General features: G+C 38.9%; 2 protein-coding genes across 2 annotated transcripts; one reads left to right on the forward strand and one right to left on the reverse strand.

Annotated features, from left to right (window-relative positions):
- Positions 1–29: 29 nt before the first annotated feature.
- Positions 30–3,176, reverse strand: knstrn (kinetochore localized astrin (SPAG5) binding protein). The gene is made up of 9 exons (XM_034076477.1): positions 3,085–3,176; positions 2,649–2,718; positions 2,492–2,540; positions 2,055–2,084; positions 1,862–1,961; positions 1,632–1,746; positions 1,488–1,549; positions 365–439; positions 30–265 (listed from the first exon to the last, which is right to left on the reverse strand). The coding sequence occupies exons 2-9, from the start codon at positions 2,668–2,670 to the stop codon at positions 137–139; spliced, it is 582 nt and encodes a 193-aa protein (XP_033932368.1). The 5' UTR covers positions 2,671–2,718; positions 3,085–3,176; the 3' UTR covers positions 30–136.
- A 229-nt stretch (positions 3,177–3,405) lies between these two features.
- knl1 (kinetochore scaffold 1) lies at positions 3,406–18,016 on the forward strand. Its single transcript, XM_034076675.1, has 30 exons — positions 3,406–3,519; positions 4,306–4,340; positions 4,501–4,537; positions 4,649–4,711; positions 4,894–4,976; positions 5,055–5,110; positions 5,203–5,227; positions 5,705–5,748; positions 5,853–5,905; positions 6,245–6,971; positions 7,137–7,183; positions 7,357–7,987; positions 8,186–8,208; positions 8,468–10,852; positions 11,510–11,642; positions 11,728–11,786; positions 11,873–11,971; positions 12,054–12,169; positions 12,468–12,558; positions 13,667–13,783; positions 13,856–13,943; positions 14,692–14,754; positions 14,841–14,880; positions 14,974–15,078; positions 15,194–15,294; positions 16,304–16,366; positions 16,540–16,649; positions 16,832–16,953; positions 17,132–17,257; positions 17,429–18,016. The coding sequence occupies exons 2-30, from the start codon at positions 4,312–4,314 to the stop codon at positions 17,523–17,525; spliced, it is 5,733 nt and encodes a 1,910-aa protein (XP_033932566.1). The 5' UTR covers positions 3,406–3,519; positions 4,306–4,311; the 3' UTR covers positions 17,526–18,016.
- The last annotated feature ends 6,782 nt before the right edge of the window (positions 18,017–24,798 follow it).

The following is a 24,798-nucleotide window of genomic DNA, read 5'->3' on the forward strand; positions in this document are numbered from 1 at the left end:
CAGCGGTTTTAATATGAAGAGATGAGGAATAGGCGGCAACAATACTTTATTCACTTTCTCTCACCACAACATACATCAATATACACTTTTAACATTTTTTAAAATACTTTTAAAGGTCGAGAAATTATTATTACATTTATAACAAGAGAGCTTCTGCTTCCTTAAGAGCTTGTTCCAGTTCAGCAGCATTCTGAGAAAAGTCCTCCCGTTCCTGCTTCATATGTTCCCGTGCTTTCGTGATATCTGTCACTTTTGATTGGATTTCCTGAAAGCGTGTAAAATGAGGAACATTTAAAAACATTTCCTTAAATTGTATACAGCAAATAACAACGTTAAATGGATCATTACAAAGGAGTTGACTCACCTCTAGCCGCGCACGTTGCTGGGATGCAGAGTCTCTGAACACTTTTAATTCATCCAGCAGGTTCGTGGATACACTCTGAAACGGAGACATCGAAATGTGTGTTTACTAGATGGCACTGCGGATGATAACCGACCCTTTAATGTAGGATAAAAGTATAGTGCCAATTTCAATTATTTAAAAAAACAGGTCAAATGTTCTCACTTTTCTTTAATTGTGTATTTTTTTGTGGCATATACATGTTAACGGTCCCCTATTACACTGTTTTTCATCAATATAGCTCTCAGATATATACAGAACCTGTCTCTGATTGGCTGAAACACCAAACAGATCATTACAGCATTACCCATAATCCCCTCTGTTTCAGCCCTGTTTCCAAAGTGCTGATTCTCTGTCTGTTACTTTAGATGAAAATAAGGAGCCCCTCCCCACGCCCCTCTGAGAGAGATTTGGTTACAAAGAACTCAATGGTGCTCTAGAGGAGATTCAGGTGATAAGGTGGGGGGGGGGGGGGGGGGTTACCTTGGTTACTGATTGGCTAATAGTTACTCAAGCCAACACATCGTTATGACATCATCAAGTGGCCAAAATCTGATCAGCTAATTTTCAGACAGGTTTTTATAGAGATGGATCAAAAAGAGAGAGAATCTTTGTTCCTGACACTTTCAGAGTCTCTTTCCACAGAGGGGACACATGTTGATGTAGAAGAGACATGAAGAAGAGGGGACACATGTTGATGTAGAAGAGACATGGAGAAGAGGGGACACATGTTGATGTAGAAGAGACATGAAGAAGGGGGGACACATGTTGATGTAGAAGAGACATGAAGAAGAGGGGACACATGTTGATGTAGAAGAGACATGAAGAAGAGGGGACACATGTTGATGTAGAAGAGACATGAAGAAGAGGGGACACATGTTGATGTAGAAGAGACATGGAGAAGAGGGGACACATGTTGATGTAGAAGAGACATGGAGAAGAGGGGACACATGTTGATGTAGAAGAGACATGAAAAGGTGGATTTTGCATAATAGGAGACCTTTAATGTTTTTTGTGTGAGTTTGATAAAGCATATGACAAAAAAAATGACTGTACCTATATGCAAACTGAAATAAAATAAACGTACCATAACTTCCTTTCTTTTATCTTCATCTTGTCGTGCAGCTTCTCCAACTCTTTCTCCTACAACTAAGGAGATGTTATGTTATTTTCTATCAAGCTCAACACAAATGAAGATAAACACATTTGAAAATAATGAATACATTTTTACCTGGGTCTATGTTGGCTACGACCAAGAGGACATGACAGTCCCTCAGGTTTTTCTTTACTTCCACATTCTCCGTTTCGATGTCACTGTACTGCAGCTCCAACTCAGCTACTCTTTCCTGGAATATAACAAGGACAGAAAAGCTGTACATCTGAAAGGAAAACAGAAGAGAGAAATGCTCCTGCCACAAGAATATACAGCCCAGAGTACTCTGTTAAATGTGTCTCCTGCACCTGTGTCTCTGAGAGGTTTTTCTGCAGCTCCTCGTTGGTAGCCATCAGATGCTGGTTCTGCTCCTTGAGCCCTGCCTGTTTCCCATACCTGGTGGATAAGCTACAGACAGGACAGGTGCATCCAAAAGTTGAAAAGAAATTAGGGATGACGCTCACTGCCTTTTCAGGATATAACATATAATGCATGACTTACCCTTTGAGGACTTTGGGAGCAACATTTTTCCTGGAAGACACAAGTGAAAACAAGATATTCAATAGCTTTTAAGCAGACATGTTATGAGCCTGGCAGGTAAGAATGAGAAATTATCGTAAAGTGCGTCAAGGTTTCTCTGAATGGAGCACTCACTTTACAATAAGGATGCTTATACTTTGTACTTCATTCTAGGTTTGCCTCCAAATTCTTCCGTTCATCCCTTTGCCTTTTGGGAGCAAGGTTTAAGGCTAAAAAATATTTGATTTGAAGCTGTAGTGTGTTACTGTAAATTGACAACTGGTGGCAAAAGGTCTGTACAGAGTTTTTTATTCATATGTATCCGCTTGTTGAGTGTTGTCGGAGGTTTAACCAACATCTTCTAAGTCGTGACATGTACAGTTTTTACGCTTGAAGATTTGAAATCAGCAATTTCTTACCTTGTCACGTTGTCACCAGTTGTCTTTGTTTCTGTATGGAGCTGCACACCTGGAAAACACAAGGTTAAAAATCAGCTGTTAAAATATACAATTACAATATTTAGAACATACATTATATACATGCAATCAAAGTGCAAAAAAAGCTTATTTTGCTTACCTCTTGGAATCTTTGAAGACATTGTGCTTTATCGTTTTCCAATTAATACAATGCAGGTCAGGACAAAGGTCTGTATGAAGAAAAAATCTGATTAAGTTTAATTAAGTTATTCCTGGAAATCTTCACTGATCCAGCCGTTTACCTAAAACTACAGTATAATGTTTGCAATGCATACATGTATTCTTACGATTCAATAGGTTAATCTTGGATTACAATAACAGATTATATACAGTATAAATGGTTAACATGCCCTATATATTCGCTATCATGCGGAACATACAACTGTAGGTATTTTTTATGGAGTGTAGTGCGATTCTCCTAACATTCGGTGACGATTTAAGAAAAATAACATATCAAGAGTCTAGTTATAAGTAACCTTTATATATATATATATATAGTCTATGGTTATAACACATAACACAACATCAACGCCTACCTTTATCCAGAGCCGTATAATAGAATCTTTCTATATGGCGCTGCTTTTATAGATACGAAAAATGTCACATCCGCACGAATTTTGAAAACGTCCCGCCCTCAATAATCACTTCCGTTTTGATTACGTGATATCCTGTACTAACCCCGTATTTTTCACAATTGTTTTTATTTTTTTAAAGTGTGGTATTTCTTTATTCAAAGAAACTATATGTCAGAATAGAGTACTTTAGAGTACTTTCAGAAATAATTAGCGAAATAAATTTAAAAAACGTAAAAGAAAGAGATATTGTACTGCGCAGGCGCGGAGGCGGCTAAATTCAAACTGAAGACGTTAGCATCGAGGCTCGTTGATTTTAGCAGCTGAAGATAATGATAAAGGGATAAAACAACACTATCCGTTTTCAAACAGCAGGAATACGCTCAGAACAACTACAAGGTATGCATTTTGGTGTATTGTTTTGTTGTTCATGTGGTTTTCGTCATATTGGCAGACAAACAGACGGTAGCGTTAAATACCGTAGTAGCTTTAACGTTACACTAAATTCAATGTGTTATCTTTGCTAGCGAGGTGTTCAATCATCAATTTGTCTTGTGTATTAAATGCAGAAAAATGCGAACTTATTAGCCTAAGTATTTTGGGGATAATATGTTTTGTTGACAAGGGGGGAATCCATAGAGGTGGAAGAAGTATTCAGATCTTGTCCTTTAAAAACTACAAGTACCAGAATGTAGGAATACTCTGTTACAATTACAAGTCCTGCATTCACAATGTTACTCAAGAAAGAGTAGAAAGTATTAGCATCAAAATATACGAAAAGTACTCATTATGCAGATTTGCCCATTTCAGAATAATATATATCATATGTTTTGATTATAACTATTGATCTGTTTCTGTACTACCAAAGCTGGTAAAGGCGAAATAATACTATTGCAATACTCAAGTAAAGTCCCTCAGAATTGTACTTAATTGCTGTACTTGAGTACATCTACTTGTTTATAGGTGCAATTTAATATGACATGTCAAGTTAGATTATAAAGGCTAAATCCTTATACAGCTAACGACTCACTTATAATATGATATTTTTGGGGTTGTTAATTGTAATGCTCTAGCGAAAAATAAAGTCAGGCTCACAGGTAATGCCATGTCTTATCAACTTAAATGTGATCATACACTGCAGAAGCTGTGTTTCCTGTATCAAGCTCTGTCTTCATCTCTTCCCAGTTGAAAATGGAGCCTCTGGATCCTGACAGAAATGAGTGAGTAAAAGCAGTCGTAGTATTTTCTGTCCAAACCTCAAAGCAACCGCCCACAGACAACCTAATTATCTTGCATTAACGATTAACTGGTCATTTGATGTATTTACATTGTCATTATATACACCAGGGCTGAGGCTGTGTTTCATGTATTGTGTTTCAGGGGAGGCAGTGGATTCTCCAAGCGCCGCATTTCTTCGGTCAGTGCTACAAAACATTTGTATTGACAGACTATACATAATTTGACTTCTTATGTGAGAAAACCATTAGCCTAAACTTTAACCATGACATTTGCAATATCTCCTTTTTAGATTTTAAAAGCACCACGAAGATCGATGAGATATTCTGACCCACAGCAACAAGACATTGTGGTGGTAACTGGATTACTTGATTAAAAATGTTACCTGAGTGTTGGGAGTTTGTATTGTAATTAAATGTATTTTTAAACCATTATATATTTAGGAGATATACATTCTGAACCTATCAAGGATTCAGTTTAGTGTTATTTACATTGTTTATGGCCTTATCTTTACATTATATATATATTTTCCCGAAGGTGGAGTGTCCCAAACCAGTGGAAAAGAGGGTTTCAAGAAGAGTCAGTTTTGCCCCTGCCAAAGGTGTTCTCCTGTTTTCAAGGTGAGATACAAAAATGAAGGTAGTCTTGATTTTGTACAGACACAGGAATGTTCTCCTAATCAATATATTTTTTTACAGCGATGGAAAAAATGACTCTCCTGTTCGAAGTCCTTTACAAGAGTTAATACCAACATGTAAGTATAAAGTGTAGTGTGTATAAGTATGTGGATTTAAAATTATTCTTTTTTTAACACCCATTTCATCTTTGTCTTGTGTTACTCCACAGCAGCAGCAGCAGCCACACAAAATAGGTAAGTTGTCTTGATCGTTTGAAGCACTACCTATTCTGTGGTTCATCTTGTTACTAGGGCTGCTCAATTAATCGTATTTTAATCGCAATTACGATTATGGCTTGCAACGATTACGAAAACAACGTAATCGAAATAAAACGATTATTTTTTATTATTACTTTTTATTAATTTTTTAATTATTGGTTTTTCAGTTGAATTATACTTAAAGTTCAGTGTAATCAACTGTTAAAAACGTACTGTTCACATTTTTTCTCTCCAATAAATTGATGTTTTCAAAGTAAATGGATAATCGTTTTTAATAATCATGATATCAATTATTGACCCAAATAATCGAGATTATGATTTTTGCCATAATCGAGCAGCCCTACTTGTTACAATCACAAAACATTGATTTTAGATGCTAATGTTTGACCTACAGTCACACCAAACCAATGCAATGTATTGTATAACCAACACAAGTGTGTTCTCTTTCATAAGGGTCCAGTTGGCAAGCACTGAAGATGGCAAACAACACATTTCGGGTGAGAATATTAACTTTTAAACTTCAAAAAAATATTACCAAATGCTCACATTATCTGTTGTAGCGTAAAATGACTGTTACTACATTTCAACTCTTCAATTTTAGGGATGGAAACCCTATTGAAGGCCCCTCTGCATGCTTTTCAGCAAAGGGATGAGGTGAGCCTGAAGACACTTTGCTGGGAATGGTTACATTCCTTTGTAATGATTATATGTGGGAGGCGTGTGACGCAGTGGGCTAGTGCGTTGGTGTTGGGATCAGGTTCAAACCCCACTGCAGTCAGCATGTCGTTGTGTCCCTGAGACACTTCACCCCAAAGTGCTCCTGTGGGGATTGCCCACAGTATTGAGTATGTAAGTCGCTTCGGATAAAAGCGTCTAACAAGTAACATGTAATGTAATTATATATATATATATTATAATGGTAATCAGGATTTCATGAGAAACTTGATATTTTTAACAAACATTCATTGAGCTAAATCTACTTATCTTCACCAGGTCAACTTTGAGATGGACTTGGTGGAGAAAACGATGATATTCTCGGATAATGCATTCATGGACATGACCCAGAGTCAAACTATAAACATCGCCAGTAGTGCAGAATTACTCGAAAGTATTCCCCACCAAAACCATGATGTTTTACCCGCTAGAGGAGAGAAAACCTTCATGTTCGGTGCCCGTGATGCATCTGGGGATATGACCCCAAGTGTTCCTGCTTTACTACCCACAAGCATGAACTTGAATTCAACTGTAGAGAAGAGCAACATATCTTCAGCAATGCCTTTGTTGCATCCTGGATATGAAAACTGCTTCTCTAAAATATCGGGCCCCAGCCTTAACCCTTTAACCACCAGAACCACACCCGCTGCTGGTACATCCTCCGAAAAAGGAAACATCTCCATGGCCCAGGTGAAAACATTTTGTGTGGATGAAGAAAATCGGATTCCAACTTCAGCTGTGAAAAATAAGTCTCTAAATACATCCAGAAAGATTGGTGACTTTTCTTATGGCAGTGCAATCTCTCCCCAAGATGATTTAAGCATGGATATGACGGAAGCTCAAACAGGCCGCATCCTGCGATCTACTGATGATGATGATGATCCCTTTCAGTGTCTTTTTCCCACGCAAGAAATGTACTCCCAACACGAGAACAGAACGCCACAGACAGCAGGGAAGACCAAACGGCAGCCAATCAGCAAAACACCGGCATCATTCAACCCTAAAGGTATTGCATTTCATATCAACAAAGTAACTAAATGATTATTCAACTTAATGTTCCAACACTAATGTATTTCTTGCATTGTTTGTCTTCATTATGCTGGTGTTATCTCACTACTTATAATTAAATATAATATAGTCTAAACGGCATCTTATTTTATTTCAAATTTAGATATGATATCCGGGAGGAATCGTTCTATGCCGGCTCAGAGACACAGGGTGAGTTCATTATTATTTTTACTGTGCTGTTACAGTGAATTTCCTATCTTTAAGTCTGAAAGTAATCTTTCATGCCAAACAGAAATGAAATGAAACGTGTTATAGTAATTGATAATAATAGTATAGTTTTCACAACATTGTTTTAACGCTTGTTTGTGTCTTTTCTTCTTCAGGTCACCCTTGGTACTAAAGATGAATGCAGAGATAAAACCATAATGTTCTCTGCAAATGACAAGTTTATGAATAAGACTCAGAGTCACCCGGTCAACATTGCCAGTGGTTCATTGGCTCATCGAAAACAAAACATAGAGAGATCTCCCCCTTGTGGAAAAATTGACGAGAGAAAACGGGAAAATACTGGTGTGCCTGACTCGTCGGCAAATGCTGTGGATCTTGGATTTAAAAACTTCCCTTCAAGTGTCTCTAAAGTTGGCACCCCCAGTGATAATCCAGCAATTGCTGGAATGGTACTTTCCTCTGCAGCATCCTATAGGGAAACTGTCAACGCAAACAGCTCCCTCTCCGAGCGTAAAAGTGATGTTGGTAAAGAGAATCAGTCACAAATTACATCTAGGAGCTTTGGAAAATCATTTAATGGAGGTACAATCTGTGCTGAAAGTGACGGAAGCATGGATATGACTGAAGCTCAGACCGGCCACATTACAGGACCCACGGGATCAGAGGAGCCTTTCCAGTTTATGTTTCCTTCACATTATATGTACACCAACAGTGAAAGTGTGAAGAAACAAGAGATGACTTCAGGAGCGAAGAAAAGCAAAGTGCTAGGATATTCTGACCACACAGGTATGGAAACTACAAACCTTTCCCCCTACATTTGTGAGAAAGAACCCAAAACAAGACCTTGCGATATAAAAATGCTAATGAAAATTGTAAAGTTTTAACCAATTTTGATTGTGGTAATGTAAATGGTGATGTGAATCAAAATGGGACTTTGGGTTTACTAACTTACATTTTATTTAATTTTCTATCTCCACATATTAGGTTTGGAAACCAAAAGAAATCCGGTAAGCTTAAAATCAAGTACTTTTTTAGTTTTCATGTGCATGAACTTTATGCAAAATGAATTATATATATATAGCAACTTTGTATGAATTATTAAGTTACATTTTATAGAGCTGTATTTTATCTTTATGTGGTTATATTTTGATTCAGCTGAAATAAACTAATTCCTTAAGATTTGCAGAATCGCAGTAAATGTACTTTTTATTGTAATTTGAAGGTCGATGACTGACCACTTACAGTTGTTGTTTTCGCCACACACAGGTCAAATTTGATAACGAAGAGAAAACAGTCAGGTTTAATGCAGATGACGCAGCTGTGGATGTGACAAGAAGCCTCAATGTAAACCTTGCCACCAATTTCGCACAACATACCTACAAATATGTGGAAAATCTACCTGCAGGTGGAGAGAAAACTGTCAGGTTTAATGCGGATGATGCCTGTATGGATGTGACAAGAAGTCACACAGTAAAAATTGTCAGTGATTTACAACTACAGTCACAACCAAATCTGGACTTCCTTCCGGCCTGTGGAGAGAAAACTGTCAGGTTCAATGCTGACGATGCCTGTATGGATGTGACAAGAAGTCACACAGCAAAAATTGACACCAATATACAACCACAGTCACAACCAAATGTGGACTTCCTTCCGGCCTGTGGAGAGAAAACTGTCAGGTTCAATGCTGACGATGCCTGTATGGATGTGACAAGAAGTCACACGGTTAAAATTGTCAGTGATTTACAACTGCAGCCACAACCAAATCTAGATTTTTTACCGGCCTGTGGAGAGAAAACTGTGAGGTTCAATGCTGACGATGCCTGTATGGATGTGACAAGAAGTCACACGGCAAAAATGTACACCAATATACAACTACAGTCACAACCAAAGATGGACATCCTTCTGGCCTGTGGAGAGAAAACGGTCAGGTTCAATGCTGACGATGCCTGTATGGATGTGACAAGAAGTCACACGGTTAAAATTGTCAGTGATTTACAACTGCAGCCACAACCAAATCTAGATTTTTTACCGGCCTGTGGAGAGAAAACGGTGAGGTTCAATGCTGACGATGCCTGTATGGATGTGACAAGAAGTCACACGGCAAAAATGTACACCAATATACAACTACAGTCACAACCAAAGATGGACATCCTTCTGGCCTGTGGAGAGAAAACGGTCAGGTTCAATGCTGACGATGCCTGTATGGATGTGACAAGAAGTCACACAGTAAAAATTGTCAGTGATTTGCAACTGCAGCCACAACCAAATCTAGATTTTTCACCGGCCTGTGGAGAGAAAACTGTGAGGTTCAATGCTGACGATGCCTGTATGGATGTGACAAGAAGTCACACGGCAAAAATTGACACCAATATACAACCACAGTCACAACCAAATGTGGACTTCCTTCCGGCCTGTGGAGAGAAAACTGTCAGGTTCAATGCTGACGATGCCTGTATGGATGTGACGCAAAGCCACAGATCTGCACACGTTTTGGATAACGGATTTAAAGACACCCTGTCCATTCAAAGTGGTGCTAATGCCGTGAACACCGGAGAAGTGGCTGCTGCTGCAGGCCTTCAAGACACTGTCAACACAAATGGCCCACTTAGAAAACAGAAGCCCAATGTGGATACTGATAATGAAGCTCCAGGGTTCATTTCAGCTGTAATGGAGAAGCCGGTCAACAAAACCATGACAGAAGATCCACAGGACGATGTAAGCATTGATATGACTGAAGCTCAAACGGGTAGCATTCTGGGACAAACGTGTACAGATGAGACACCTCAATGCCCCCAGATCAATGAAGCACTAGGATGTCTGGAAAGCATAAACGTTCCCAATGCTCTAGACTCAAAAGAAACGTACATCTGGAAGGAACCTGAAACAAGAAATCAAACGTGTACTTTACCACAGAAGATGGAGAGTAATCCTGGTGACGTTGTCGATGCTGCGCCTTCACGAAAGTCTAGACGAATTAGTTTAGCCGATATTCAGTCAAAAGTGAGGCGTTTAAGCCACATGATGAACACAGCTCCTGATACTATCGCCTTGGACAGCTGCACAGCACCTGTGACTGGACTGGAAAGCGAAATGGACCAAAACTCAATGGACAAAACAGTATTCCTACCTGTAACAGAGGCTGCACATGAAATAGGTTTACTAAATACAGAAGAAAATCCACAAGCTCAATGTCTTACGCAAGAAGAACCCTCTACTACCCCTTACAACTTGAAGACTAAACAACTGATGTCCAGACTCTCAGTAGGAGGCTTTAAGGCAAAACTCCCGCAAAGAAACAAACCTGATGATCAAAAAAAGGAGTCTGCTGCGGGAGAACATACAACGACAATGAATGTTACTCATCAACTGAGCAACTTCGACGATGGTGTGAGCGATATATTCGATGAAGAGCTTGGAAGCTATGAAGATGTGTCAGAAACACTGGACATAATGAGTCCTCCGAAAGCCACAGAAAAAGAGAGTGCTACCCAGGACTTATACATGCAAGAGATTTTACAGGACAACTTATTTCAACAGGACTTGAGCTGCAGCGTAAATAGCCAAAAGAGACCTTTGCCAGAGGAGGAAAATAACCCACAGGATGAGAAGAGATGGAAGACATACAATGAGGCAGCCACTGAGGGTGAAAAGGTATGTCCAATTTAGAGTACTGTCAAGTCTCAAGTAATGGATGGATCTTTATTAAGCCTTAAAGGATTGCTTCACCCCCAAAATGATCGCCAATTACTCACCCTTTGCTAGCTTGAACTTGTGAAGAAAACGTTCTTACATGCCTTCATTATGAAATACAACTTTGAAAACATATACAACTCTCATTGAATTAAAGAAATTAGGTGTTGCTTAGAACAAACGATCATTTTGGGAGATGAGGTATTCTCTTAAATCCTTATCATTCATATTTATATAGAATATCAAACTTCCTTCTTAAACATAAAGGCATTTTTATTCCCTACTTTTTTCAGGTTTTGTTCATTTTGCCCTTTTATTCATTTGAATCGCAACCCCTTTGCTGTTTTGACACATTAAAGGCCTTCTATTGAGTCAAAATACATAATTTTGGCTTTTAATTTTGTAACAACTGTAGGTAGTGATGGTTTCATTACAGTAGATTGAGTATGACATGACTGTTGTCTTGATAGGATTATAGTTTATTAGATTATAGAATTGTATTATGCTGAATGTAATGGTAATTTACTTCTCTTTGCTTAAGTACTATTGAGAATTAATAGCCTATTTTATTGTAGTTTTTTGTCATAGAGATTCCTAATTTGTTTTATTGGTTGCCAGGGATTACAGTCTGAAGTTGAGTGTGACGGCAACATTACTGCAGCTCCGAGCATGGCGGCACACACCCCAGAATACGCCACCAGCAGTCACACAGCCAGCACGAGATGTGAAGCCACTTTTGAATCAAGTACCGGTAAGTTGTTTTGGATTCACGTCATTAAAACCCATTTTCAACTATGTTTCTTCACAATAACAATTATTATTCTTCGTTCTTTCAGCTTCCAAACAAAGCCTGTTTGAATCACAGCTTGAAGACTTCACCAATAATTTACCGAGGGTAGGTTGTTGATGTGTTTTAAAACTAGATAGCTTTGAAATATTCGTTTTTACTCAATTGTTTATGGTCTACAATGTTTTTTACAGACATTTGAAGATGGCACCGTTACAGTGTTGGAGTTCCTAAGATTCTTCAACATACATTTTGTCATTCATAATAATCGGGAGAGCATCCTCCCTCGCAGAGTAAGTAAATCTTCATTTATTAAAAAACCTAATAAACAAACGTCAAAAAATAGAGCCGTCATCTATCGTGTTGTGGTTGCAGCTTCAGTTGGACACAGACTGCACACAGATGGATTTATTGAAGGACAAACACATCAACGGTCCCAAAATGAAGGTGTATGAAACAGACGTCCTGAACCTCAAAGAGATGGTGGAGGGGTAAGATTGTATAAAACATTTACGACTGAGATTAATATGTGTAGAAGTTTGACACATTGAGCTTCCCTGAGAGTATTCATGTCTTATTTTTTGTCGGCTTTGCCCCCTAAATGCCCTTTAAAAAGCAGCATATCTTTTATTGAATTCGATTGTAAGTGGCATCGTATGAAGTATGTTGTTCTGTATATATGGGGCTTCTTACATTTCTTTATACATGCTGTATGTGATCCGGATAGTGTTTCAAGAAGTTAAATTATGACTGAAGCTCAAACCAAAGCCTGTTGTGTTTTCTCCCCAGGTCGAAGGAGAGGATGCAGGACTTGGACAGACCACTGAAGATTGTTAATCGAGCTTTGTGGGAAGAAGTGAGAAACGCTTCAGGGGAAGAGGTATTACATGCTAACTCCAGTGTATAGGGATGGGTACCGAGCCCCGGTATTAAACGGGCCCCGGGGCTGAATTATTAAAGACCGTGGTACCGTTAAGCTCCGACGTTATCGGTCTTTTTATCGGTACTGGAGACATCTAAAACATATGTCATATGTATTATTGCTACACAAACATTATATTGCAGTTTTAGTTTCGCCAACTCCGTTTCTAATACGCAAAAAGACTTCAAAATGCGTCTATGATTATTTTTAGTATTTTCGATCTTTCCAATCCAGACGAGAGATCTCTCCCCCGTCTGTGTGCGAGGGGGCGGGGCAGTTTACACACACGCAGCTGCTACATGCAGCAACAGACACGGAAGAGATGGCGGAGAGAACTCGCTCCGAGGTGTGGTTAAACTTTACCCGTCTTGAGGTGGACAATGCTCGTTGCCAAGAGTGTTTATCATGTAAGGGCGGTAACACGAGCAGTTTGTCTAAACATGTATCAAAAGTGCTCCACATTCAGATGGAGGAATGTCTTTCTAGCAGCTCTGTAGCCCCGTCCACGAGCAACGTTTCCACCTCAGGTGTTATGCATGCTAGCAGCAACACACGGAGTTAACTCAATGATACAAACATGGGTTATGATTTGAGGTAACTGAGGTATTTATTTTGTTAAAGTTTCAGCTATTCTGTTTACAGTTCTGTCATCAGATTATTTAATACGATTTGTTAAAACATTGTTGTTTCTTTTGATGTGAAATATTATTTAATTTAAATAAAAAGCAATGTTAATTTTGTTCACAATTTGTTAAGTTAGTTTACCTTATTTCTTTCTCCAAAAGAACCGACAAGAGTACCATTAAAAGACCGGATCGATAAGCGGTATCGATACAAGTAGCAGGGCTGTTAAAACCTTAACGATACCCATCCCTACCAGTGTATTACGTCTATGTAATACATTTGTTAATTTTGCACAAAGGCAGTGTAAAAAGGAACCTAATTCCCGTCCTTTTAAATTGATGCGTGTGATTTATATTTGGCGATTTTAGCAGATGTCCTTTGCTGTGTGTGTAGAAGTAGCATATGATCTTATTCCTGACCCTCACTGTGTTTGGATTCACAGCTCAAATCGTTTGGTGCAAAACTAAAAGAGAGAAATAACCTCTTCAGGAAGATGAGCAAAGTTCAGTCGCATGAAATGAAGGAGGTCTTGTACTCCAAGCTTGTGCTGGCTAACCTGGTAAGAACCTTCACACAGAAATACTCAATTTCAACACTCGAATAGTGGAAGCTAATTGCCTTGTTCCATCAGGAGGAGCAACAGAAGTTGAGAGGAACGATTCGGAAAGCAGATGAGATGATAAAGAGTTTGGATGACTGTATTCACGAATTACAAACAGGTAAGGATGGAGAGGCGAAGTCCCTCCCTTTCCGGGGGACCTTATTTCGGAAAAAGTATGTATTGAAGTCAATGGGTCGATCCCGTTTGAATTGTGCCACGAATTACACATATGATGTTTGTCAATTTAAAAGATAATTTTGCAAGTAAAAAACAAAAAAAATGTGTCGTAAAACTGTGAAGTAACACTTTGTGTGAAACCGCTCAATGAACTACATCTCCGTCTCGCACCACACACCAAGACGGCCATCACGTTGGAACATCTCACTTCTTTCTCTCAGAACGAGGCGGAAAGTATTAAAAGAGGTGAAAATCACTCCAAGTCTGGGCACGTTGAGAGCTGCACACACACAAGGGGAGTTAGTCGGTTCCGTGAGAGCCAGCATGCGGGACCGGACTCTGGGATTTGTAGTCTTTCTAGTTGCGTATTTTTCATAGTCTTATATTTCAACTGTTTTACGACAAACTGTGACTTTTTTGACGTGGAAATTATTTTTTAAGACTGACAAACATCATATGTGTAATTTGTGGCACAATTGAAACGGGATCGAAAGATACGTTTTCTCTCTCCATCGACTTCAATACATAATTTTCCCGAAATAAGGTCCCGTGGGTCGGAAGTAGTTGGGCGGGACTTCGCCTCTCTATACTACGGAAACATTTGGTCATGGCTGTGCAGTTCTCCTTGCCGCCTTCTCTGTATACTGAGCAAATTATTCAGTAACTCTTTTTGTTATTCCTGTTTTTAGAACTTGCTGCAGTTGAAGAAAAGGGATTTGAAGACAAACCAAGTCTGAAATCCCTTCAGGAAGGTAACTTTGAATACTACTTATTTATTCATTTACTTATTGTTGTGTTCTTGAAATGAATATGTTATTAATATTGATTTATTTGACAGATATGCAGGAAGCCACTGAGGCTTTGGCTGACAATGACCGGTCAGTTGAGAATTTGAATACAAATCTTCCTCATGCCTAAGTTACAGAAAGTTATTTTGGTTTCTAACTCGTTCTTATTTTGTTTTGCCACAGACAAATAGCCGAACTGGAGATGCAGAAGAAGCAGAGTTCAAACAAACTGAACAAGCTGAGAACAGAGAAGAGGAGTCTGGAGAGTCACGTCAGCCTGCTTGATCTGTGAGATTATCCTTTTAACTGTTCATTTTTGCTTTCAGAATACACAGCAATAATCTACTTTCAACCACCAAAACCTGCTTTTTTAAAAACATCGTCTTTACATCTCTTACCTCAGGTTAAATGAATGGAAGTTTGCAGAAAGGAGCGACAACTCCACCATCTACACTTTCCTCCACAAGACCCTTGAACTACAGCTGCTGTTTGAGAAACCCAATGGTGAGTGGTCTTCAGCAGAAACCAACGAGTCAATGGTTATTTGTTTTTAAACTGTAGATATGTCAACAAGCTTCTAGACAGTGGACAGCATTAGTCCTGTTTTTTTATTCAGGAGCTCATATGCAGGTAAAACTGTTGTTCACCTCCTAAACTATGTATTCTGTTTCCTAGACAGACTTTCACATCACTGATTAGTGATTTCATTCAGAGGAAAACAAGTCTCAAGCTCTCAAGTCTTTTCAAAGATCAGGGGGTCTTAAAAGGTGTTAAAAGTTGATAAATCAATTTAGCGAAAAATAAGGGTATTAAAAAGTATTAATGGGCATTTCCCAAGGTATTACATTTTGTAGCTTGTTTTCAATAAGTATATCAATTGTCCAAAGAGGTTGTGTTCTACAGTTTGCCTGAATGTAATCATTGCGGACAACCAATACTGTCTATAGTCAATGTGAGGTAAAGTGTGTCGCCAATGTAACTCGAAGTGGCGATGAGGTCTTAAAATGTATGGAAAGGGTCTTAAAAAAGGTCTTACATTTGACTTCAGGATTCCTGCATACTGTATACCCTGATTATGTAATGGAAGGTGTGTGGAGGTCTGAATACATTTTAAGGTTAACATTTTACATTTCAAAGATTCTATGGAATATATGTTTATATACTTCAGGGCGAAGATATGCTCTACCTGCTCAAAGGACTAATCGCTTTTCTAGATCCTTCATCCCTTCTGCACTCAAACTTTTAAATTCTTGAAAAGGCTTTTAACTTGATTGTTTATTTATTTATTTATTATTGTGATGCTTTGAACTATTTATAGTGTATTATTATAATTATCCACATCTGTGCTCCGGGTGTATCTGTGTGTTTTCTTCTTGTATGTTCCTGCCTGCGTACATGACATAAGCTGCTGCTCATAACCAATTGCCCCTTGCAGGATTAATAAAGTTTTGATTGATTGATAATGGATATACTTTTTTATAAAGAAAATAAAAATGGTTTTGTTTTTTTGCAGAAAATGATGCTGATAAGTCTGAGAGGAAGATATCACACATCACATTCAAATTTCAACTCGATGGTGAGTAAAAAGCAAACAGAAAGTAGCTAGTCATAAAGGGTCATTTACAATAAATTGGCAGAACCTGTGTGATCCAAATGATGTAATTATATAACGTACATTTTGAGCATGGGGACGTTTTTGAGACAGGTAATTTGTGTTAACATCAACTGCTCTTTTGTTTTTTTTACTAGATGAGAAGTCGAAGGACCACGCCCGCCTCGTTCACAAACTGGTCTCTCAGTACGTAGAGGGAAACACTGACTGGGTGGAGAAGTATCCAACAAGCAGACATGTTCCAACGGTATGTGTGTGTGAAGGGGTTTTGTATTTATCTTGTTTGTGGTCAGACTTTTTAAAGTTTTTCTCCTCGGTACACTCGTAGAATTCTGTGTCAAAGTTGTCTCCGTTTGCTTTGGTGAAAATACAATTTTACACGGTTACTCTGAAACCTTACACTGAGGTATTGTCTCCTATTTTGTGAAGCTGCTGCACGATGTTAGCCTGGTGGTGAGTCGCTGTCGGCTGCTGGGGGAGGAGCTGCGTCTGCTGAACATGTGGGGGAGTATGAGGCTCGATATTCTCAGCATCAGCTGTGTGGACACTCAGTAAGAACTCTTACCCACAAATAATAACCAGTCCTTGTCGTATTGGAAGGAAAATGTATAATAAAACATGTCAAATCTGTCATTAATGGGTCAGCTAATTTACCATTGTATATACTCAAAGCTACAAACAAGCTAAGCTATCTTTATATAATTATTTTTCTTATTTCCCTTTCTCTAGAGTGCACATTGTCTTCAGCTGTCTCAAGGCATTTTCCAAGTTTGAGGTGATCTTCTCGGTCAGTTTGATCGCCTGCCACTGTGTCCTTAAAGTGCAGAGCTTCAAGAACATGATCGGAAACACAACGTAAGTTTGACTCAAATACACATTTAGTCAAAATGAAGTGAGGTATGACTTTTTGGGTGGAAGGAAATGCAGCTCTGAATAAAACTGTGTCTGAGGTAGCACAATGATATGTCAGAATATCTAACCACTTCCTCACAAACGATACTATTTTATGTTTTCATGTTTTTGCAGGATCCAACAGATCGAGGTGATTGTGGCGTCTTTCAGTCCGGCCAAGAACGTCCTGACAAAGATTATCAAGAAGATGCATGAAACTCTGCTCTGTTGAAACCAGGACGGTTGATTCCAATCATTAAACTCCTTTGTATAGCATAGATGTCGACAAACTATAAGAAAAAATGTAAATAGTGTAGTCATTTTCTTTCTATTCTGAAGTATTTTTCACTGTATTTTATGTCCCAATTAAATACTTGGTGACATACATGTCATGGTGTGCCAACGTACACGTTCAATTTGTTAGAATACATTGTTTTAATAATAAAGGTAAAGGGATTCTGATTTGGTTTCTTTGAAACACTTTGTCACAGCTGCCTTGCTAAATGTAGGTTACTCAAGTCATGCTCGAAGGCCGTTTATCTAGGTATTTTTGACTTAATTCCTATTTGCTAACTGTTCACTGGTCTGAAATAACTTCAGTGCAGTTTCCGGAGTTGCCTCCAGATGCTGAACCTGGACCAAACTTACATTACTTTGTGTACTTGTGTACAGCACTTTCCATGTTGTCGTAGTTTAGTAAAAATGTTTTGTACTTGCAAAAATAAAATAAATACAATTAAATGTTTCTTCTTTCTGTCAGTATATTGAAGGTTGTATTTCCAGTCTCACTTCAACAGCCATTTGAAGGATGACCTGCATGAAGAGCAAATTCACCTTTAGTGTCAAATGCTCTACCAGGGTGTCCGGCGGGGTCTTAAAAAGTATAACAAGTTGATAAATCAATTTAGCGAAAATTAAGGCTATTAAACGGTATTTTCCAAGGTATTAAATGTTGTAACTTGTTTTCAATAAGTATACAAATGGTCCAAAGAGGTTGTGTTCTACAGTCTGCCTGAATGTAATCATTGCGTAGGTGTGTAGTGTGATTCTGTGGAGTTTATTGATGGCATCCCGTTGGGTTTGACGTCATCTGAACAGGACGTCGCACGCTCACTGCTTGATAACGCGCGACGGTCCGTTTACGCCGGTTACTAAGCAACATCGTTATGGGGAAATGAAGATAAGCAGGAAGGACAATCAATACTGTCTATAGTAAATGTGTCGCCAATGTAACCGGTTAAAACTCAAAGTGGCGATGAGTTCTTAAAATGTATGGAAAGGGTCTTAATAAAAGGTCTTACATTTGACTTCAGGATTCCTGCATATACCCTGATATCGAAGGTTGTATTTCCATTCTCACTTCAACAGCCATTTGAAGGATGACCTGCACGAAGAGCAAATTCACCCTTAGTGTCAAATGCTATACAGTTATTAGACTTTAGAGGGCGCTATGGGTCTGTGAAATATCTCGTGTATTTCAATGCCCACTTCTGATTGTGACCTTATTACAGAAAATAGCTTTAGTGTGGATATGAGTTGTAAGCAGTTAAAGCAAGGTTTCTTTCCTGCTCAGATTGTTTCATTAAAAGAAAGAGATTAGTATATTATTCGAGGTGAAGAATACGAATAAATTGTATGCAGCACAAATGTAGATCTTCTCTCATTTGATTGATTGAAGGATATACATTTAAAAGAGTTTGTAAATATAGGGTAAGAATAAACAGTGCTTCATGTGACAAAAACAGGAAATGTAACTTTGTTAAGGGGAATTTTTGCATTTTAGTAGTTATAGACAGGCTTGTAATCCGGTGAAAGGGGGGGGGGGTCAAACCAAGGAAACTTCTGAAGGTTCTCTTTATCTCCTGCTGGACCAACCTGATGGTAGCATTAAGCTGCAGCCAAAACATGACTGACATGGACAGTGTCCAGAGGTCAATTCAAAGGTCAAACAGCCAGAGACTGTGTGTGTGTGCGTGTGCGTGTGTGTGGGGGAGAAACGACTGTCCACTACTGAAGCCCCGGACGTCAAAGGTCAAAGTGGACTTTCCAAACCGCCACCCTCGAGTGAGCCGTCAGGGGACGAGTTCCTCCGTCCCTCCCCCAAAACAACGACTGCTGTCAAACTCGATCGAGGACACTCAGGTCCAGGCGGGGGTTAAGTTTGGCTGAAGCGGCACTTGGGTCTCCTGACCTCAGCCCGGGGGTCAACTCAATTTCAGTTCAGTCGATCCATGTGAAACTGAATCATTCATTAGATCTTAACTCAGAAACACAAATAGGCTGTTTTTTTTTTACTCCAGTTGAGTACATTTTAAGTGATGGTCTCATTTTCTGTGTGATAACATGTCTTTGAGTTTTGTTTTTGCACATGCTTCATAGTGTGTGGTTGTGTCTTTCCCACTTTAAAGATCATAGTCGTTATTCTGATAAAAGAAACGTAATCCTAATCTACTAAATCTACAAATCTTTACCCTTATAAGAAGTGAAAAACAGAAGCTCTCTGTAAATAAATGTGACAATTAAAGGAGTGGTTACAAAAAAGTCAAAACCCAAATCAAGAGGAAATATGATAAAACAAAAAATAAGATACTTCAAAGTAAATCAAACATACAGTGCTGTATTGTGTTGTGTCATACAACGTATTTCCACTGGACATTTATATCCGAAAGGTGCTTTCTAAGTGACAAATGTTGGAGTTTATTGGGATTTAGCTGAAGTTAATTGGCAGCACTCCACATACATCATTCTGTAACGTTGAACATTTTGCCTCGAGCGACCTGGTTCAAATCTGTTTATCCACAGATCCAGGAGCAGTATTTCACCTGAGTAACCTCGTCAGTGTCACGTCAGCAGGGAGGAAGAGCTTTAAGGACGTACAATTCGTTTTGAAAGATGGATTTAAGGTTTCCGTTGTGTTAAGAATAGAGTCACCTAATCCAGAAACACTGGTGGTTTATCTAAGAGAGACAGAGAAATGAAGAGCAAGTACTTTAATTCTTTTTGCAATTTATACAGAATCAGGATTATGATTTAATATGTCAGCATTTTACATTATATAGCAATATAATAATGCAATACACAAACACTACTGAATCCAGGTAACATGTTAAAGTAACATAATATCCTAATTGTTGAATAAAGGGCCATAGCTTCCCCTAGAGCTAAATTAAAGACTATAGGTACCAATTTGCCATAGTTCAGTTAGTGTTGTTATAAAGTGTTACAAATCAATATTCTATAAAAAGAACTATTTTAATTTGACATGGTTTCGATAAAGTTCCCTCTTAATATTTGTATATAATTACAAATGCAGGGCACCCCAAGGCTCCATTCTGGGACCCTTGTTGTTTGTTGGCTAGACCCAAACAGTATCATTATACTTTTTACATATTTTTCTTAAATGACTAAATGGAGTGAAGTGCCATAGCCGTCTAATAAACAAATTAAATAACAAAGACTTCACGTTCCAGACGTTTGGTCATGAGTTTATTGTTCACTCAGGTTCATATTGATGGTTCTCAGCTTTACAATCAACACACTTTTGCAGGGAGTTAGGGCTCTGAATGTGTAGAAGCTCATCAGCAGAGTCTCATTGACCGTCACTGTTTAAAGAAAGTCCGAGATCAACAGTGAGCTCATTTTCAGTGAACCAACAACCATCGCTGTAAGTGTACCATAACCCTGCCAACACCTCCCGTCTGTCTGCGGTAATTCTCCTCCATTGTCCCTCCCTTCCTCTGGCCTTGGTGGCCATGTTTGTTCATTGAACAACTCGGCCACGTCTTATCATAAATATCTCAGTGCTGCGGGAGTCCAGCTGCGACAGCTTCACTCATACAGTAAGAAAAGATAAAGGCAGCGCAGCTTAAACAAAGTGTTGGGTCTGACGGCAGCTCCAGAGGAAAGGGCTGTATTGAAGCCAACACACAATGGATTTATTCTTGAAGGCATTACTGTACACTTCACTAAGAGGTCTGGAAATGAGAAAACAACTGCTTAGTCCCATGGTGCTCTGGAGTTAGTGGAGGGATACTGTTTATTCAAATAAACTCCAATACATCAAATATGCTTGTTCGCAAAATGTGATTTGACAAGATGTATACCGTTGATTCACAGTGAAAAATAACAGATGTATTGCCATTAAGCACGCAACCTTGTGATCAAAGGCTTTTCAGTGTCATACAGACAAAGAGAAAAGCAATATGTTTGAGATGGATTCAATCTAATACAACTGTTTAAATGAAATTGAAAGAAAGATTGATTGATTTCACTCTCTTTTTTTTGTAAATGTAAAAACGATTTGTCATTTTTCTCCTGTTTCTAAAAGTATGTTGTTCTGGATTTCCGCCAATTCTTAAAGGTCACTATATGCATAAGTGGATTTGTTCGTTTCAAGACCCCAACTCCACCGCCTTACACTTGTATTTTGATGAAAATTAATTCGCCAAAAAATTAGACAAAATGCACATAAACAAAGTTAAATAAGAGTGGTTCAGCTATTTTATATATATTGTTATAATACCATTGTTGTGAATTCATTTGGCCACAAAAACTTCTAGAGTGAATCTTGTTAGGGAGCATTAGAGGGCGTCTTAATTGGTCCTTGCAGGCAGGTAATTAGCTCCGATGGCATGTGCTCCCACAGTGATGCGAATGACGAGGACACTGCCACGTCCCACCCCTAACCCCAATAAAACACACACACGCGCACACACGCGCACACACGCGCACACACACACACACACACACACACACACACACACACACACACACACACACACACACACACACACACACACACACACACACACACACACACACACACACACACACACACACACACACACACACACACACACATTCTCTGGTCATTCTTGGGAAAAGACAATAGGTCTGCTTGTTAAAATAGGCTCCCTCTCAGCAGGGACACCCAGCAGCTGTCCCATAGTATCAAGCTTCAGCGGTTCCCCTCACAAAGCACCCGGTCCAGAGGTTGTTTTTAAACTTTAGAGAGGACATATTACATCTCATTAACATGGAAATACAAAGGTATTCACAATGCTCGGTAATCTGTGTGCTGTTATATAAGGAAAGAGAATGCTATAAAATTGAAATACTGCAAAACGATATCTTCTTAAAATCTGAATGTTATATGCCGTGCACTCGAGCCACACTAATACCAGTTTAACTGAGGTAACTTTAATATACTTCAAATCAATGTGAGTGTTAAGTGATGCATTAAATTGAGTTTGGGAATGAAAGATGTGTTTTTATGTCAACAGCCTACAGGCATTAGGTATACATGATTAACGCATATTTGGCCTTAAGTGACTTTGACGATTGATCAGTTTGAAATAACTTTCGTATCCGACCATTATTCATAAAGCAAATGACATCACGGGAATTTCCAGCTGAGTAAAACTAATTATTCTCTGGCACAATAGCTTCACTTAGCTTCGTCTGTATTCAATTGCAGGTCTATTTGTATCCATGGAAGACAAACAAGTAGCAGGAACCCCAGCGAACAGAGAGCATTGTGGGCGAGCTGGCCTTATTCTCTGGGGGAATAATGATGACAAAACAGGCATTCTGACCTTGTTCACGGGGACACGTCCTGGGGCACGAAAGCAGCAAGGGATCTGAACAATAATAGCTTTTCCTAAAAATATAAGGACTTGACAGAGGACGGTTTGTTTACAATGGCCTTGAGAGTTGGACAGGAGGAGAGATCTTGAATTATTAATTGTACCTGTAAAAGAAGCACGCACCACATACCTCGATGTGCATCTTTATTTTTGCTTCATCATAAAGTTAATGTGCGATAATTCAAGTTAAATTGCATACATTATCTGCAGGGCCGCTGTAAATCATAAGCAGTTACAGATAATTGATGGAGGGTGGATGAATTCTCAGAAATGATCGGTGTGTGGCTTCTCAAGATCTGCATGTCTCTGTTTGTTTTATGCATTGGTTCTGCTCTGACATGTTGCAAAAGTCAGGTAAAAACTGAAATGTTTTGGTTTCAATTGAGGTCAACTCTCAATTAAGTCAAGACAACTCAATATCAAGTTGTAATTTTTGTGACTTAAACTTTGATTATTTGATACATATTTGGCAGCTTGGGGGCAGTGCAACAAACAGAACATTGACATAATATCACTCTATGAAGTTGAATATGCAAGAATTAACAATAGAGGTACACCAAGGGTATAAAGGTGTGAGCCATAGAACCAAAACAATGAGCAGAAAGAAGCTAAAAGACTGCATGTCAAAAACATATTGATAGGTGCAGCTTAAGTCTCATTGAAGTCTACAACACTGTATGTTACATGAGCCTGAATATATCCTTTTAAAAGTCGTTTAGAAATATTTTTATTTAGCTTCATTTTTTTTATGTGGAACTTGGTAACCCGAGTCCTGTCACCATCACGTGTTACCGTCTTCACCTTGGATACTTACTCCTCACACTTCTCCACCACACAGCGTTCAGATGTCTGTGCCGCGTTATCGAGCGGCCTTTTGACTCACGGCGCTATTTTGAAATCCAAGATCACATGGCGAGGATACAGGAGCGTCTCCTGGACCAGGCGGGTGGCGGCTGAGGGTCCAGACTGCCGGACGGGGGGATAGCGGCCATCTTGACCCACACCCTGAGCCCGCTAACAGAGGCGCAGCGGTCACCTTGGTTAAGTGCATTCCCCGAGCCCCTGGCCCAAATCCCTGCTTGACCCCAGCTGATAAACTATGCTATGGATAGATCAGTGGAGAGTTTTACCTTTAAAACAAGGGTTAGAACACAGTTTCCACAACAACTATTTGTTCTTTGAGATACTTTGGTCCATGTTGTGAGTCATGAAACCCATACTGTTTTCAATGAATTCTTTGTCAGCGATTATCAGCATTATTCTTATTTAAATAGATGTACTTTCACACAACATTTGATGGGTTTCTGGCCTTCCACAAATGTATTCTATCTGATAAAAAAGACAGCATTCACACAAATAAACACAGCAACTCCAAAAGACCATAACACAAACTGGTAAGTAATACTTTCTTTTGACAAAAAAACGTTATCAAAACTAAGTTCAAAATCATCAACATGTCGTATCAAAGCTTCATCACATAGAAATTAGACAACTATTGATATGTGTATGTGCTTAAAGTGAAAACTGCTTCTCAATTATATATAAGGTATTTAGAGAACAGTCTAAGATTGATATTGTTTATATAAAATCAGAAGTATCACAGATAATACCTAGTAGAAAAAAAGGGAGTAGGCCTGCCTACGTGTCTGTAAGTATTCAACTGTGGAAAAACAACTGTTTAAGTTATGATATAACACAAAAAAAGCATAACAATGAAAGTCATATGGACACCATTTTAAGAAAGGAGACAGTAAGACATAAAACCCCAGAGCAGGCAGACAGGAAGAGGAGGTTTGGAGGATTCGGGAGGCTCCAGGTTCGGCGTTGATCTAAGCCCGGGAGAGTCTGGCCTGCATCAGC

Source organism: Pseudochaenichthys georgianus, chromosome 24 (assembly GCF_902827115.2).
Source record: "Pseudochaenichthys georgianus chromosome 24, fPseGeo1.2, whole genome shotgun sequence".
Classification (NCBI taxonomy): domain Eukaryota; kingdom Metazoa; phylum Chordata; class Actinopteri; order Perciformes; family Channichthyidae; genus Pseudochaenichthys; species Pseudochaenichthys georgianus.